An 18126-nucleotide genomic window follows, 5' to 3' on the forward strand; every position below is an offset into this window, starting at 1 on the left:
TGGTCAGTGTATTATCATCAGCAACCTTCAAACCTTACTCTGTCACAAACTTGTATTTTGTATGATATAAATCTTCAGCTGAATTCCATTTTGCATAAGTCTCCCAAGATCTGAGTAGCTGTTATAATGGATGTGACTCAGTGACGCTGTCGGGGGGTTCCCGAATAGGTTCATCGACTCACCCCCCGATATCATGGGCTGTCAAAACGCAGGTAGCAGACCAGCCGGTCGGACACAAGGATCTCGTCTTTCTTGGGAAACTGACAGGCTGATCAAATATAAAGGGTTCAAGGAAACTCCGCTTCTTAACATGACAGGCACAATTTGGGACAGATGCTTAAAATACTGCTAAATACAGCACTTAGTGGAGGGAGTCAAGCGAAGGATGTATTTCAGTGTTACCAAGGCAAAAAACAGGTGCTCTGCATGAAAAGCAGCATGTGGATTTGGAGCTGCAGCCACTAAAGGTTTACACCTCCTTTACAAAAGCTGTGGCCTCTTTGGTGACGCTGCCAAGCCCTTCTTGGCCAGGTGGTGAGGCTGCCTGGGGCTCTGCTGCCTCCTCCAGCCCCTCCTGCGCCTCCTGCCTCCGAGCCCAGCGATGGTGTAAACCGCATTCGTGCATCTTGGCTTGTCGCGGCACTGTTCTGGCTTGGAAATAGGTTATTTCAGAATTGCATGATACTGAAATAATGCAATACAATACAGAAACACCGGAGCCAAAGCATAGCAAATAAACACACACTCAGTGTTTCTGAATCAAAGCTCATCTATGGTCAGATATACTCCCACTATGAACAGAACAGAACGTGCTTGGCACTTACTGACTGCCACCAAACCATCTTGTAAACTTACGATTGCAATAGTGAGTGTAGTTTCTTCAATGTTTTTTTCCTCATGAAGCATTAATCTTGGAAGTACTCATTCAGGTGCTGGGAGGATTTTAATAGCTACTTATCTCCTTCATTGTCTTAGACACCCATTTTTCCATAGCTGATGCTTTTTTATACAAATCAAGATACACAAACTAAGAGTGTCTTCAGATTCAAGGACTGTACTTACTTCCTCTTCCATTTCTCAGGATTTTGGTAAACATGCCTCTTTTTTTTTCCTCAGTCTAAATTGAATGGCTATTGAGCTAAACTTAGGGTTCCTGGTGGCAAAAAATGCCTCTTCTCAAAAGGAAAGTGAAGAATACTAAAACTTAATGACTTTGAGTAAGGATTATATGAAAAGAGAGGGTGTAATCTCCTTATTACAGCATCAGAGACAGGGTGGTAGGGAATATATTAAAAAAGCTGGAATTGGAGGGTTGGGGTTTTTTTGTGTTAATTTTTATAAATGTCTTGCTCTTCCATTTAAAATATGACACAGACCAGCCAAATCACATTTCACGCAGGTATGCATGTAGGTCAGCACTTTGCTCACCCTCTGACCATGGCTTTCCTGTCCATTTCCCTATATACATTATTCATTTTTGTTAAACAGCTCCAGCCTTTTATGCACAATCTCTCCCTGGCTCTTCTCTCATCAGTTACATCCACATCATAGTAATGTGAGCCTTGAAGATGCCAGAATTGCTAAGTGGTTTATAAAAAACCCCATTTCTAGCATTACCTTTTTTTTTTCTTCCTGCAAAGTGTATTAGGCTGCCTTGGGTACCTGCGAAAGGGAAAAAAAAAAAAAAAGCAAAGAAAATGTTCATGAATTGTAAAGCTCCTGCTTCGCTTGCCTAATGACAAATCATCTCCACTAGGAGTTATTTGTCTGCCTCTCTACAGATAATTATGGCATGAAGAGTTTTCTTTGCCTCCCACTCCCAGTTGTGTCCAAAAAGCACTAATTTTGAGCTATTGAGATGTCAGCTGTCCACTGTGCTGTGAGATGAGAACAAAACATCTTCATTAGCATCAGCAGGTAGCAAACATCAAGTCGGAACCATCCCCTGTGGGGTAAACACCATATAATTGATTTCCTGCTATTTTGGCAGTTATTACAGATTTTTAAAATATCACCTGATCGAATGAGGAATGCAATGTATATACTGAGTTTGATTTCAAACAGCGGACAAAGCACTGCATAGCTCCTGTGAACGTCGTACGAATACCAGTGTTACAAAGCAATCGTGAAGAACGGTCACACGTACAGAACCTACATCCACAGGAAAGATGAGGGGCTGCTCACACTTTTGGCTGGCTGTCAGAGCCAGTTAACTCTTTTTTTTAAACGGACAGTGGCTCAGGTCCTTGTTCTGAGACTATTAAGCAACTGATAAGAGGCCTCATTCATGACCAAGCGAAGAATGACACAGAGGTGAAACCACAGGGGCATCCGCAGTAAACAGATGGCAACATCCAAGAGAGAACCGGCCAGCCAGCTGGGAACACTGCACTGACGAACGTGCTACGGGCCTTCTAACACCTGAGATCTTCAGGATTTCATAGCTAAACTGGAGGTAGATGCAGAGTAACCAGAGCTGCTTCCTTGCTCTGAAACCGGCTCAGAACTCAGTCTGCATCCCTGTGGTAGCATCTGGCAGTGTTGCTGTGACCAGCTTGCTATTATTGTAAAGGAATATAAGGACAGCAATGTCATCCAAGGCACTCTGTCTTTGGAGCTGCTTTTTCTGGTGTCTTCCCAAGAAGATGGTCCTGCCACAGTTCACATGCAAGGAGGAAAAACAACGCTAGGGTTATGGCGCTGACATTAATTCACTGTACCAGAGAGGATGCAGCTGCTGCTTCTGCTGAAAACCCAGCCTCACATCCCCTCTAGTTTACCAGGGTGCTACAACTGATTTACGTGCCCCTGGTCATCTGATGGGGAAGGACAGAGGTCATCACAGGATGAGCAGGCTACCGTGTTTTGAAGACAAAGAGCTTTTCATGTGCAGTCCAGATGTAGACAGTGTTCAGCTGAGTTACAAGAAAATCAGTAGTGAATAAAGCAAATTTTTGGCTATAAGACAGGTTCTCACAGTGGGTTGATTTTTAAGAAGAGGGTTCTGCTAATATCAAAGTCCTCGCTTCACTGGGATTGCAGATCCAGGAAAAGGATCCAGAAAACATATCGCAGTGCTTTTGTGTTTATTAAATAGGAAATGTGTTTAAATAGTGTCAACTGACTGAAGCAAAATAATACAGTCCAGGAGGGACTCAGGAATAGCTTTGTGTTCCCTGGCCTTTTTCAAGCATTTTTTTTCCCTTTTGTATTAATTTCCTTCCTTATTTCAAGCAGTGAGAAGTAAAAGCTGTTGGGAATTCAAAGAACATTTATTGAAAGGCAGTGTTTTCCACAAGACATCAGATGTTTATTAACACCCAACATGACTCCTCTGCTGCACTAAGTTGTCGAATATTTATTAAGACCAGGGCAGACTTTGCTGCACACCGGAGCCCAGAGTGACAAGCCTCCAATTACAGAGGCTACATAGAGAGGGAGAGGAAGAGAGCGAGCGAGCAAGCTGCAGGTGTACAGCTCTGTCCTATATTGCCTTTGTGAGATCTGTAAGAGATTAATGAGGCTGGTAGAAGAGTGAGTATTTACAAAGACGGTGACTGAAGACAAAGTGGAATCCAATGCACTTGCAGCTGGAAACATGGCTCTGCAGAGCCCAGACACAGGGCTGGGACAGGAATGGAAGGGAAGGTGAACAGGAAACATTTCGACCTTGTAGAGTGGGGGGAAAAATTATAATAAGGTGGAAAGGACAATGTCATCTGATCTGTGAGGAGAGAAAATCATTGCAAACAGTTTTTGGCTTTGGATTGTCAATAACCTCCTGAAAGCAAGAGACAAGGCAGCTGTGCCCTGTCTGTGAAGGGCATGTGGGGGCAGACAAAAGTTTCCCTAGGCAGCAAGATGGAAGGAAAATCCAACTTCATTTTGGGTATGAAAGCACTCGTTTTAGGCAAGGCTGAAAGTGGAGATTTGAAAGGAAAACAACTATTCTGGAATTAATTTCTTTTCTACAGGCTTTGCATAGGGTTTTGCTGCTGAATTCCGACAGCAGGACAGAGCAGGTAAGCAGAGCTGGGGGTCTCTGCAGCATGCCCCAAGCAGAGAAGCCTGATGGAGAAGCGCACCTGGGGCCACGGAGAGCCTGCTGCGTACAAAGTGCTGCTAGCAAGCAGAGCGTGATTTATTATGCCTGTATGAGTCAAGCGTCTCTCATGTGAGGAGTTTAAACTACACTACCACAATACTATTATGTTCTAGTCTAGCTGACAGGTTAAGAGAATATAGCGCTATGTTCCTCTGTCCCAAAGACCAGCACCCCTGAACGCTGTGCATCCACAGGACCTACTGAGAGCTGCACCAGCCAACACAGACCCCAGCTCTGCTACCACTGGTGTGGCAGGAGGCAGCCTATAGGGACCCTGTGTTCCATCAGACCGAGCTAGAAACGACAACGGTTTCAGAAACCAGGTGAGCAGAAAAGTATCGAAATAAGCAAGAGAGTTTTTAAAAAAGAAACAACCCCCACCCCCTCACACCCCCAACCAACCCCCTCTTCCCCCCAAACTGTGGTGCTTGCATTTAACGGTTCCCAGCATTTGGAACAGTCTACTTTTCACTAGCATCCTGTAAACAAACTTAAAAATTTGAGTGGTGTTCTTTGCTAGGAGGAAATAGGTATTGCCTCTCCTGTCCCACCTCCACCTCACTTTTCCACCACAGAGCTTCATGTCCTCATTCTGGCAGCTGACAGCAGCAGGCTGTTATGCTACCAGTTGGCTTCGCTAGACAGTAATTTCCAAATCTACACATCTGCTTAGACTACAATGCCTCGTACACTCAATTATACTCCCAACCCTACCAAGAGCCATGTTTCTAAATTAAACTTACCAAAATGCAATTTTATAACTGATTCATGTTGTGTCTGCGCTTCCTCCAAATTTAGTTTGAATAATGTTTTCTAATCTACTACTACGCAAAACAAAACAAAGAACTCTGGTATTATTTCTGTACGCATGTGGGCTTGAACGTAGCCATCTGTGCAACTTCAGGCTCTGCTTCTGAGCCAAGGTTTGTTATTTACTTACATTTGTCCTTGATCCTCTCTGGAGGAACATATTTGTGCAAGTGCTTTTGAGTACTTTCCTATGTCTGAGACTCTGTCCACCTGTGCAACCAGTTATCGTAGATAGCAGTCGGGAGGGCTTTTGAAGAAGGGACACTTGGAAACACCTGCTTTCCAGTTACAGAATCAAGTAACTTTACATCCTTTTTTTTTATATTTTTAAGCTGCAAAATTCCCTATCTGGCTGGAGTTCTCTTTACTTTTGTTTCACAGCTTTAATATCAACCATTCTTTTTCACCTCCTATGACTGTTCTCCAGTTCTGGCAATTCCCCTTTTCTGTGTGGGGTATGTCAGATCTAACGTGCTCACACACACGTCATCAACAAAACTACTGTTGTTTTGTATCCAGAAAATTAAAGCAACTTTTTATTGCTCCTCCTGTCGCATTTTGGTTGGCTTCATCAAATTCTAAAGTTAATTTTATTAACGTTTCAGGACTTCCATGCCCTCTCTGACAAGTCACCACTTGAAAATACTGGATGACCTTGCACATTTTGATTTCTTGCAATCAAAGCAAGATGTGGTGACTAATCTACCTCTTAGGGAGTGGCCTGCCAACAGCACTGAAATTAAGGTGGACACATGTATTTTCTAGATTTCACTCTTTGCAATACATTTTAAGGACTGACAGCACATATATATACAAGTATAGCTAAAGGAGGTGGAGGTTTGGGCAGCAAGGTGAGACTGGATTAAAATTTTTGGCACCTGGTGAAATAGGAGCAGCATTTCAAGGCCACTGAATGAGTTTGCAGATCATGTTCGAATTGAAATAAGAGGAAATTAATTTAAAATGTAGACATTTAAATGTCTTTGGGCTTGAGTGAGCGGATGAAGTATTTACACCTGCAACAAATCTTCAGAAAGGGATATTTCTTGCAAGACATGGTTTAAATAAAGGTGCAGAAGACCTGTGGTGCTGCTGTCGAATTGGAAATATTGTATGCTTCATTAGCTAGTTCTGCTTCAAACCCAGTCTGGAGTCAGTCCCATCTAATCCTGTTTGCTCCCAAACAGCAGCTGCTGCAAACAGTTTTGGGTTTACATTTACAGATTCTGTTGTCATTGATGAGCTTGTCTGGGTAAGGACGTCCAAATATAACACAACTTCCTTTTTCTCTGGGTGTCCAAGAGGAGACTGTGTATTTACTTTCAAGTGTTTGTTCCCACTGGTCATAAACACATAGGCCCAGAATCCCATTCAGGTGTGTCCAGTGGGACTTTTAATTCTGATCCCAAACACCCATTTATGGAGGGTGGTGTGGGGCTGGGGCTGTCACTGAATCCCAGAGTCTCCATTGGGCCAGCTGAAGTGCAGGCTTCTTTTATTATTTTTTTTTCAAGGTTATTTAGAGAAGAGAGAAATGTTTTAGTGTTGCAGCAAGGTGCTGGACGGTTTGTATCCTTCAGAAGAAAACAAAACTTTCACCTTCTCGAATTGAAATTCTGGCTCTGCCTCTCAGTTGAGGCACTTCTCTGTTCTCTGCTTCTGACTTCTGAAGTTCCCTGCACTTCTCCATTCAAATGGATTTTTTTTTCTACCAGGCTGACTTATTTAGAGGGCTTAGCAAGCAGAAACGCAGCACACTATTGGCATATTCCTCATCAAACAGTAGCCAGCAGGGGTTTTCTGGGCAGCAGCTACAGTCTGAAGATCAGCAGCCCCCAGTTTCCCTTACACATAAACCCATTCTTACTCAGTGCATTTTTGCCTATGGTCTGCTATGCCCACATCCTTACCAAGGATTTGAAAGTATTGAAGTTCTCGAGCATCCTCAGGTAACACAACTTTGCTTTTCATTTGTGCACATCAAATCATTCGTATTTCTCAAACTGAGAGATTTAATTCTCTCTTGAAGAATTTTACAGTTCAACTTCAGCTGGGAAGTTAGGTGAAATGAGAGTTCGTGAGGAGCTTTCTTACTGAACTATCTAATCAAAAACTTTTTGATGGAGATGAGCCAGTCAGAGCAAACCCCTTTTTGGCAGGGAGAAATCTTCTCCAGCCCAAACCAGAATTACTGATGTTAGATGAGAAAGAATTGGGTTTTAGTTCTCCCCGTTCCTGCTTCAGAAAAAGGAGTTAAACCTCCATTTGCTCCACTTCAGGCAAAATGGACCCACTAAACTACTAAAGACAGACTTTACAGCCTCTCTGGTCTGGAGTTTTATCAATGCCTATAAACTATTCTTAACTGGAAAAAGATTATAAATCCCTAGGGAAATTATTACTGTATTTCATTGGGATGCAAGAGCGCTACTCGTGTCCTAACTGCATTTAAAGCAAACATCTTGAGAAGACTTTTTTTACCCTTTCCCGCTTTTTTTTTTTTAAACCTGCTCTATGTGGTCCTGAAAAATACATCAAAATGGTTAAGATTAGGTAAGTTCAGGATGATTCAAACTTGGATGGCACACATGCCTGAGTTTTCTTAGTAGGTATCTTGTATATAATTTGATATTTTATACCTGAGCTCTTGACTGTTTACTAATGCCAATTAATGAATTGCTAGAGGAAAAGAGATTGTAACTCAGTTCTGCTAGCGTCCAGCAGCTTATTGAAGTGTTGTTATCATTCATCTGTTACTTGATTTTTCCCATTTTACACTGACAGGTTTTAGAATAAAATGATTCATAAGTTCTGGCCATCAAGGTGACTCCTGGCTCAGCGGGGGGTGTCCTGGGTGATCATTCCTCCCTCTAAGGCAACATCACTGCTGGCCAGCAGAACACAACTCCTTAACGAACAGCCCATCCTCTCGGCCTCTATGACAAGTAACACTCAGACTTTAATGACTGCATCCATTACATGATTCATAACTCCCATCAGCACTGAAATTTCCAGCATTCTGACTTAAAAACTAGTGCTCACCTCTGCTGTTACCTCTCTCCTTCCATCTTACATAATAATGTGGCAGTACTTAGGTGTAACTTAAAGGCTTGAACTCATTTTTTCCACCCACACCTGGGACCTGGACAAATGTCCCTTGCATCAGGACATTAATGTATTGGGACTGTGAATTTCCTGCTTCAGAATAATGAAAACCGCTCAATTTGCACTGAACATGCCATAGTGCTTCTGTGCTTTTGCGCAGAACATTTCACAAGCTAACATTTAAACGTCATTTTCATAGACAGATAAATACGGAATTAATTGAAAAACAAGATAAACATCAGTATCCTTAGTGTTCACTCTTAATATGATCAGCTGCAAAGAACTTGCTTGCTAAAACAGGATGGAAGTACAGGTGAGAGAAAGTAGTAATATATTAAAGTGGCTGATAAAACTTCTCAGATCACAGCAGATGAATGGCAAAGCTCTACCCGTATTTCATAACTGTATTCCTCAAGGCAGCTGGTGGACCAAGCTACAAGCAGAGATTCACATATGATTTTTAAAAGCTAGGACTGCATATTTACATTTTCGCCTTGCTGTGAAGATAACCTCATGCAGGTAATAAGCCCTGTTTATTGTTTCACCATCCTAACGCCCAGTGAAAGGAGACAAGATTTTTTTGGTTTTCTAATTTATATTGGTAGCTGGTATCTATTTCCCTGTAAGTTTACCTGTAAACTGACAGTAAAAAGTTGTGCAAAAGTAGAATTTTATCAAAATCTAGCATTCCAAGCTCTGAATTTCAAAGCAGTCCAGGATATAGACACTCAAGATCGTAAGGTTCAGGATGAAACACACTTGGTTCATGACAGCTCACAAGCCAAGATATCTGAAAGTAGAAGTAGAAAACCACAATGAAAAATCACATTACAATTTTCCTTGGAATAAATCGCATAAAACTGTTACGAACTTGAAAAATGAACCACTTGGTAGAAAGTGCAGATGTATTTGGAAGCTTAAACACTCACCAATTGCCATTTATCCTCCCAAGGAAGAGAATTTTCCTTATTAACATTACTTTTAAATTAAATAATCAAACATCTTTTCAGACCATTGTTGATTTGTATGTCTATTAAATCTCCAAAGTAAAACCATTTACCAAAAATTGATTTAGAAGTCCAATACTTTCTGAATGTGTGAAACTGAGATGACATCAACATCAGTCTCACAACTGATGTCATGGAATCAAGTGGAGTCTAAAACCCAGATGGCTCCTTAAACCCAGGCATGCTGTAGGAAGTAGTATGGATCAGCAAAATGACTGTCAAAACAGATCCACATGCCCACACAAAGGTTAATCTACATCTGGTCCTTCAGAAATAATTTAATTTGCGTGGAACTCTATTCTGAAATTTGTAATGACTCATCAGTAATCAGCACAGCACTGCCAGAAGACGTTTTCATTTGGAAAAAAATAAACCAAACTCCTACTTGTCAAGCGTTTTGTGCTAGTTACCTACTTTGTCAAGAAAAGATTTATTTTTTTTTTTTGTAATGGTTTTGTATGGCATTCTGCTTTGTATTGCTGCAGATTGCCAGACTGTACCACCTTAGTAACTTACTTAATCATAATGCTTGAAATGACTGTTGCACAAACCAGGCTGCAACACCGATAACCCCCAGGCAGGATAAAGGAACAATGGGACCGCTGACTTTCTTCCCTCAAAAGAAGTAGATGCTGTGTTAGAAACTGCATTGACAGCAAGAGGCAAATCTGCAGTTGCCTTGTCTGCATATTGAGGTGCTTGTTTTCTTAATCTTGCAAACAAAGAATTCCACAGAACTCTGTTAAAGTGTGAGAAATTTAAAATTCTTGCCTTCAAAGGCAAAGCATAGAAACACCTTTTGTTAAGACCACGATATAAGTACATTAAAACATATCAGCTGTACCATTTCCTAGCCTTATGATTTCTTTCATGTTGAAATCTAGTAGTGTTGCTGAATCTCTCACATTTTTGGGGAATTCCCAATTAGGTTTTCTAAGGCAGTAAATTCAATCACCGTGAATCCTCTGTCTGCTCTTTCCCAATTTCCACAAAGTAAAATTGTTGGCAGTGAGAGGAACCGAAATGGAATTTGAAGCACACCTAACTGAAAACAAACAGAAAAAACCACACGAATAGGAAAAAAACCATAATTTAAGACATTATAGTAATAGATTACTGGCGACAAAAGCGAGCAGTGGAAGCCAAGAAGATACAAACCAACCATGTGTGTCTTTGGTGTTTTGTGTGTGTTTGTATATCTATACAGTGCTGCATGAGAGATGTTTATACAGGTAAAGTGTTCACACTGAACTAAACTCTGCAACTACATGCACATACAGAAGTATCATGCAACGTTTTCTTGGACAGAGAGAAAACCCCCAAGTTTGAAGTCACTGCTGTCATGTGATTGTGTATACGAACACACCAATGTGGCTCTGAGGATCACATCTCATTTCACAGCACAGATACCTGGGCTGGATTAGCTCTAAACAGATAAAGTACAGATTATCAACATCAAGAAGAAACACCAAACTGCCTTACTAAAAAAAAAAACAAAACAAAGTCACTGGGCTCAAACTAGAATTAAACTCACTTGGAGATTTTAAGAACTAATTATTAAAACAGACAATTTTAAGACAGAAAACATGCTATGTACCGAGCTGTGCTTCTACCCTTTATACAACTGTTGAAGTTACTGTTCAAGCAGAACTATGAAGTTCTTAGATTCTGATGATATGGCCTGTAAGGCTGCGGTTTTTGTAACAAAATCCTTCCTTCTGCAAAGAATGGCCAATGGATTACAACTTATTATAAATGTCCTAATGCATTGGTATAGCTATCAACAAATGAATGCAGCTGCTATTATTTATTTGTATGTCAAGGGTCCCAAAGCCAAGTCACTCAGCAGAAGCTGAAGTAGAAAGTGAGAGATGGAGGTACGGCAGAGAAGTAGCTTGAATGACACAAGGTCCCATCCTGCCTGCAAAACACATCCGTAGGGATTCACAGAGGTGGAAATGGACAAATTTTCCAGTGAACAAATAGCAAACAGAACAAAGGTGTTTTAATTATAACCAGAGAAGATTTAAGGTTTTAATGAACATAGATGAGGGGGAAACATGACAGCAAATATAATTAAAAGACGAATAAGAAGCAAATGATTTCTAAGTTCAGATAAAGGCTCACAGGCACCTTTATGCGGTTCCAGATAACATGTACCATCTTCAGATGAAAGATCACTGAGGCCAGGTCTGTAGAAACTTCCATTCAATGTACCTACAAGCAGCTTAAATAACGTTTCTTTTTCTCCCACCCCACCCCACAACAGCAGAAACAGCAGAGAGACGACAGCACATATCCTCAGAAGTTATAGTTCACCTTATTTAACACCGACTCCTATCTTCTAAATTATGCAGAAAAATTTACACATTCTGAGAAAAACTGCAAACAAATTAAGGATCTTGAAAAGTAAGGGAGCTGAGACTAGAATACACAGGCAATAGCGCATGGAAAAAACGTCAGTAAATTTTTAACCATCATTTTCCACACTTGAAGGAGATGCTGAACCTGAAAGATGTCAGATTCAAAAGGTCTAATCAAATCTTTTTCAGACAGCTGTTGGCTTGCAAGTTTGTTTCTACAGAAAATCAAGACTTCCTCAACTTAATTTCTCTTTAGCATAGATAATTAATGTTGATATTAACTACAAAAGTATTTTTAAGTAATACGGGCTGTAACTCTTGAAACTTTTTGGCCTCACACTAAGCATGTGTTACTGGATATCAGAGACAAATATCCTTTATGGACACACTAATTAAGCACATACAGGTTTTTCTATCCTTCTCAGAAGCATGCAACTCCAACCTACACAGAGCACGGTGAAAGGTGAACTACCTGTCCCCATTCTGTAATTCTGAATGTTCTGGAATGGCATATATTGCATGTAATCCGCCAAATGAATCTTTTCGTCTAGCCAAATAATTTCACACCATTCTCCTTTTAATCCTCTACTCCAGATTTTAAAAGCATTTATTTTTGAGACTATCTATACAGCTAATTCCCAAGGTTTAGATGAAAAGATTTTTTTTCTATCTATAGTTCTTCATCTAAGACCAGCACCATCCCACCATACCGTTTCTTCCAGCTATACCAATGCTAAAAGTTTAGCAAGTGACTCTGCTCTTTGCCAAAACCTCAGATCTTATTTCTATTCTGCTCCAGAAGAATCAGTGTATCATTCCAGAAACAGACCGCAAGTCTTCAAAACAATTTTTAAATGTAATCTGCCCATACCGCCAGTTTCAAACAGCAGAAGCTCTACCAGTGCTGAGTTTCTGGCTATTTTATGTGTCTTAATAACAATGGCACAGCATTCACCTTCGTAGATGTTTCAATGAAAATCCATAAGCTTCTTTACAGTCAAATGTTCTCTATTTTCCAACGAAATTGCTCCCTCTCTTGCTCTTGCCACACCTTCTTAACAACCACTTCTGGCCCCTTCACAGTCTTATGGATAAACTAGTACTTCTTCTATTAGTTTAACACAAAACTAGTACTGGTAGGTTTCTGCCATTCCACACTCTCTCTGCTGTGTCCACTTCCCACCTCAGAAACTTTTTTCAAGTGACTGTGTCACTTGTGCTTGCAAACTAAAAGAGTGCAGAGTGCATAACTTCTAGTCATTCCTTATGGCTCTACTAGAGCATACTGTCATAGCAAGAAACAAGGTAGCTTGCTACACTTCTAGTTCTAATTATTAACCAACTAAAAGAAATATCAATCTGCAACTAAGAAAAAGATGAAAACAGGTATACTAGTTGCAATAATAAAGTTACTGAAGTTAAACAAACACAGTTCATTTTTTCTTATTTAATAAATAATATAAAAAAGTGAACCTTTTTTTTTTTTTACATTATTGGAAAAAACAGTTTCTTATCTAACTCCAGCAATAATACAACCAATAATGAAACCAATTAAGATTTTTGGGTGGACATTCCATATCCCGTTTAAAGCGGAGTCCAGTGTGCACAGCCTCATAACTACTGATGACTTTTCCACTCCTGGGGTTGGTGTTCTTTTGTGTTGTTCTGGTTCCATAGATGACCTCACTGTTCATTTGCATTAAACAACAACAACAAAAAAAAAAAAAAAAAAAAGAAAGAAAAAAAAGAAAAAATCATATTCCTTGGTTAACAAAAACATGCCAAGTTTCAACACCTGGTCAAATCATAACTACTTTTATATCATCATACAGATGTTCAATTACGTTTGTCACATCAACAGTAACATGGCATTTTATCTTTAGCCTTGTAGAAAAAATTGCAAGCCGACAGCATAATGCACATACACACACAGAGTACACTTGACAAAAAACACTTTTATGTGGTTTACATTTCACTTTTATTTAAACCTCAAAACTGCCCATATTGCAGGGTTTTTCTTGATGAAATATGGAACTGAGCAATTAATTCTACAAAATTATGGTAAAAACTTGCTCATTTTTCTACCTTATTGCTAAGAAACTTTACAGGTGCACAGTTTGTAAAAATAACCCTTTTAAGACTGAATGTATACACATGCTACAGGATTTAAAAAAAAACTACATTAGCATAGCACCTCCAGATGGGGCAAATGCAGTGCTGAACACAGAAAGAATGTTTACAAAGTTAGAACTGCTCATTTATTTTACAGCTTCTAAAGGGAAGAAATTGTTCAGTCCTAAAAGGGTTAAGTAGAAACCCTAATATACTTCTTTTTCTAACAAAGCTGCCACTCAATCCCACAGTACAGTGCTTGAAAACAAAGTCAAAAGTCTGGCACAGGAAAGTATAAACATTTGTTCAGTACTCATAAACAGCTGCTTTTGAAAGAAAGTAAATAATATGGTTAATAATTGAAGAGCATCTTAGTTTCAAGTTGGACACCTCTATGGAGTCATTTAATCTACAAGTGGGTAGCTTCCAATAGACAATTTGTTCCACTTGGCATTGATGTTCTGTATATGGGGAATTTGCTGATTTATGTCTTGAGTTCATGTCTTTTCAGGTAACCATTCTGATCTTACAAGTCTGTGCAATAGAAGTAGTACAGAATACCATTATTGACACAGTTGTGGGATACCCTCAGGGCAAATAATTTGGAAAAACATCAGCAGCAGATTATTAAAGTTTATGCTAGTGTTGAACTCTGAAATGCAGTTCCAAACAAATGAAAACAAAAGAAGGCATAGATAAATTAGAGCACTTAATCTGCTTTTTCTTCCTACAGTTGGAAATATAACAACATTCTGAACACAATCTCTATGTATATAGAATTAACAGCAGACTTAACAGCTAGACTTGAACAGCTAACAGCTTCATACTGAAACGTACTAGAAGTAGTTTTATCAAAATCTTGAGATATTGTTAATATAATGGAAATTGATTAACAGCTCACAAGGCCAATAAATGTAACAGTATCACCCCACAGGAAAAAGTTCAGGAAGATAATGTATCTGAACAACTGGACATCTTAAACACAGTAAGAACCTGGAAGACCATTTCTGTACTATAGAATAACTACTGGCAACAATGGAGCCACAAGCCCAAGGGAAAAATGGTGTTATTAAAATGATCTTGTAAGCAGAACTTAATAGTCTCTTCTTCTCACCCGCTTGGCTGTAGTGTGTAGAACAGCAGAAATCAGGCTAAGTCGTTATGTTCTTTACAAGTCAAGGAATATTTACCTATTGGGCAAAGTCACTGCAAGTAAAGAAACTGAATATAAAAAGTATTGCATTTATATGTAAAAATTTTAAAACAATGAGTATAAAAGCGTGTGTCAAGTTCTGAAAAGCTATTTTAAATAGTCTTTGAAGGTTAAAAGGCTTGTTATGGTTTGCCTACTCTGTGTATATCATAGTTTGTTCTTGAATACCCTCTAAATCTGATAAATATATCGCTTATTTTAATTCTCAGTCTAATTAGTGATGAAAATCCGTGGCTTTTGAATTAAGCCGTACTGTAAGATACTTATGTGTTTCTAATAAAAACACTGTGAAATGATTCCTGCCACACACAATTAAAACAAAATTTTATAGCACATACAAAGGTAAACAGATTTGCAAGTAAATGCCAGTAAACAGTTTAACACAGAGATAAGGCCACAATGAATTCTGCCCTTGGTCACTGGAACGGATATGAGGTGAGGCAGTATTCACTAGTGTTAAGAACCAGCATTGTGACTATGTCATGGGAGTAAGTATGAAGGCCTGTGGTAGAATACAAGCACATTTTAGAAGGACAGTGGCACCGATTCTACTATTGGCTAAATATGCTTTATAACCAATTTCTTCCTTTAACTACATTGTTTCCACATATGCCACGGAGCACTAAAGCAAACAAGTAGAATGGAGCATCAAAGTACACAAATATGGTGCAGAGACAATGCTTCAAAATGGTGGTGGGTCTCTGAACTGGAATAAGTGGTCAGAAATAAAAACCCTATGAAAACTGTCAACAGATAAGCTTGTAAGCAATGCACTGTAGGAAGCCACAGGTTCACATTTACACAGCAGTTCTGACTCTTACTTCGGGGTATAGAAGAGGCTGAACACACCATAAAATTTGTATTTTGGCTTTTAAAGAGGAAGATCCCACTATCAGAACTTGTCCTATGAGTCTATGCCTAGTTCTGTGACTACAAAGGAACTACTGGGGTATACTTTCCAATACAAATGAAGCAGGCAGGTCTACAAGGAGAGACAAAACATGGCAGAGTCAAAATGAAAAACAAATGCAACAACCAACGAAGTCAAAGTGCAAATGAGCCTTGAATTTATGATGGAGAGAAGACTTGAATGTTGCACAAGCTGTTGGCAGGGAGAGAGAAACCCACAGGAAATAAGGATGGGAAGAGCTGACATCTTCATAGTGCTTTTACAATTTTCTATTTGCCCATTTCTAAGTAATAAAATTTACTTCTAGTTATTATGGTATGATCACTTCACAATGAAAGCACGTTCTCAATACAAGTGTTACACCAAAGTCTGGCCTAATTTACTGAACAGTATGAAGAAAAACATGCTTGTTGTGATTCTTAAGTGATGAAGGGCATCACCTACCAATCCCATTTGTAGCACACACTTCTCATGGTACTTTAGTTACATGCCAACAAGACAGAAGACATGCTGCCAAATGAAGTTATTGGGAACATTCCATTTTTGAAATAAAACATTTAACTTACACTTAATACAAATTATGTACAAGATTAGAAAAACCTGAACAGATCCTGAAACATTTTCAGATGTAATATGACTGAACAAGGAAGAGGGGAGTAACCCAGTAACAACCCTTCAGAAACACCAACGTATGCTTGTGACATGAACAATCATTAATATGACTGCTTGAGATGCCACTTTAAAAAAACCTCAGGTAATGTTAGAACCTCATGAATTATCACTATAAATACATATTTAAAAAAGAAAAACAGAAATAACTATTAACAATGACTGAAAACAGAGCACTAAAGTTAACATACATTGCATGTATTGCAGGCAAGGCAGAGGCATTTTTTTTAAAGCTTTTGCACAGACTTCATATAATCTTAAAAAAAATATGCTGGCCTTTACAAGGTTCTACTTGCTGAAATAAAAACAATTTCAGTTCATAAAAAGTCACAAGACTTCAGTTTAAAAAAAGGAACAGTTCCAGCCACAGACCAAAAATATATATATTTTTTTAAAACTGGAAGAGTATGGTAATTAGATTATACAAGCATGGTCAGGCTTGGAACCTGAATATACTTCAGAGCAAAAGCTCAGAGGAAAAAAAAATATAAACTATTTGGTAACAAAAGTGTACTATATGTTGTGATACAAAAAAGGTATGGTGAAAATGTACCTTTTATACTAAAGCTTATACAAGTTCCTTGGTCCATAAAAACTATGTTGTATTCATGTTTCCTAGTTTGCTCAACATGTATCCCAGCCACATTTTTTGTTTCTTGCCCATTAAAAAAAACACAGCTGAAAAATAGATTTTCAATAAAGTTCTTATGTTTCGGATGTTTTTGTATTTTTTTTGTTGGTTTTTTTTTTGTGTGTGGGTTTTTGTTTGTTTTTATTGTGGCTTCTATATTTAAGGATCAGCACTTGCAGGTAACAAGGTTCAAATAGTATCACCTAAAAGTAAAAGGTGTTTTCCCATGAAACCACAAAAATTGTTCAGTTCTCTTGAATGTAGCACTTGAAAGTCAGTTAAAAGTCCAGGCAAACAACAGTAGTTAGGAAACTACAGTTGCTGTGGATGATGTGACATTGGTTGGATTTGTGCTGACGTTTGTGTAACTTCCCTCGCTGTTTGTATTTGTTTCACTGGAAGCCATAAGGCTTGAGTTGGCTCTGAGGATTGCTCCAGCAGCACTGCAGTGTGGTCGTGGCCCTGGTTCCGGTGTGTATGTAAAGGTAAGGCTGGTGGAGTAAATGATGCCATCATTACGGACCAAAGTTACTGGAACCTGGACTGGCTGACGGACCCACCTCCAACCCTCTCGAAATGCAGAAATGTCTGGTACAACACATAACATGCTCTCTGCGCATCTGAAAAACAGGAGAGTCAACTGAGCATAATAAAACTTAAGCTTAAAGAATAGAACAGAATAGTTCAGTTGGAAGGGACCTAAAATGACCATCTAGTCCTACTGCCTGACCACTTCAGGGCTGACCGAAAGTTAAAACCTATTATATAAAGGGCATTGTTCAAATGCCTCTTAAACACTGACGGGCTTGGGGCATCAACTACCCCTCCAGGAAGCCTGTTGCAGTGTTTGACCACCCTCAGTAAAAACATGTATCCTAAGGTCTAGTCTGAACCTTCCCTAGGCACAGCTTTGAACCATTCCCACACATCCTGGCACAGGATCCCAGGGAGCAGAGCTCAGCACCTCTCTCTCCACTTCCTCTCCTCAGGAAGCTGCAGAGAGCAATGAAGTCGCCCCTCAGCCTCCTTTTCTCCAGACCAGACAAACCCTGAGTCCTCAGCTGCTCCTCACAGGGCACGCCCTCCAGCCCTTCACCAGCTTTGTTGCCCTCCTCTGGACAAATTCAAGCGCTTTCACATCTTTCTTAAATTGTGGGGCTAGAACTGCAAGAAATTACTCACGGTGAGGCTGCACCAATGC

The 18126-nt window shown here is 39.5% G+C and overlaps 1 protein-coding gene across 6 annotated transcripts in view; it reads right to left on the reverse strand.

The window, feature by feature from the left end:
• Window positions 1-13189: 13189 nt before the first annotated feature.
• The window catches only part of RBPJ (recombination signal binding protein for immunoglobulin kappa J region), a 154554-nt gene continuing 149617 nt past the window's right edge, over window positions 13190-18126 (reverse strand). For all 6 annotated transcript variants that reach the window (XM_027795026.2, XM_027795025.2, XM_055794558.1 and 3 more), the window contains one exon: window positions 13190-17545. In XM_027795026.2, coding sequence (XP_027650827.1) covers window positions 17230-17545 — 316 coding nt within the window. In that variant the 3' untranslated portion in view covers window positions 13190-17229. The remainder of the gene's footprint in view (window positions 17546-18126) is intronic.

Source organism: Falco peregrinus, chromosome 2, assembly GCF_023634155.1.
Source record: "Falco peregrinus isolate bFalPer1 chromosome 2, bFalPer1.pri, whole genome shotgun sequence".
Classification (NCBI taxonomy): Eukaryota; Metazoa; Chordata; class Aves; order Falconiformes; family Falconidae; genus Falco; species Falco peregrinus.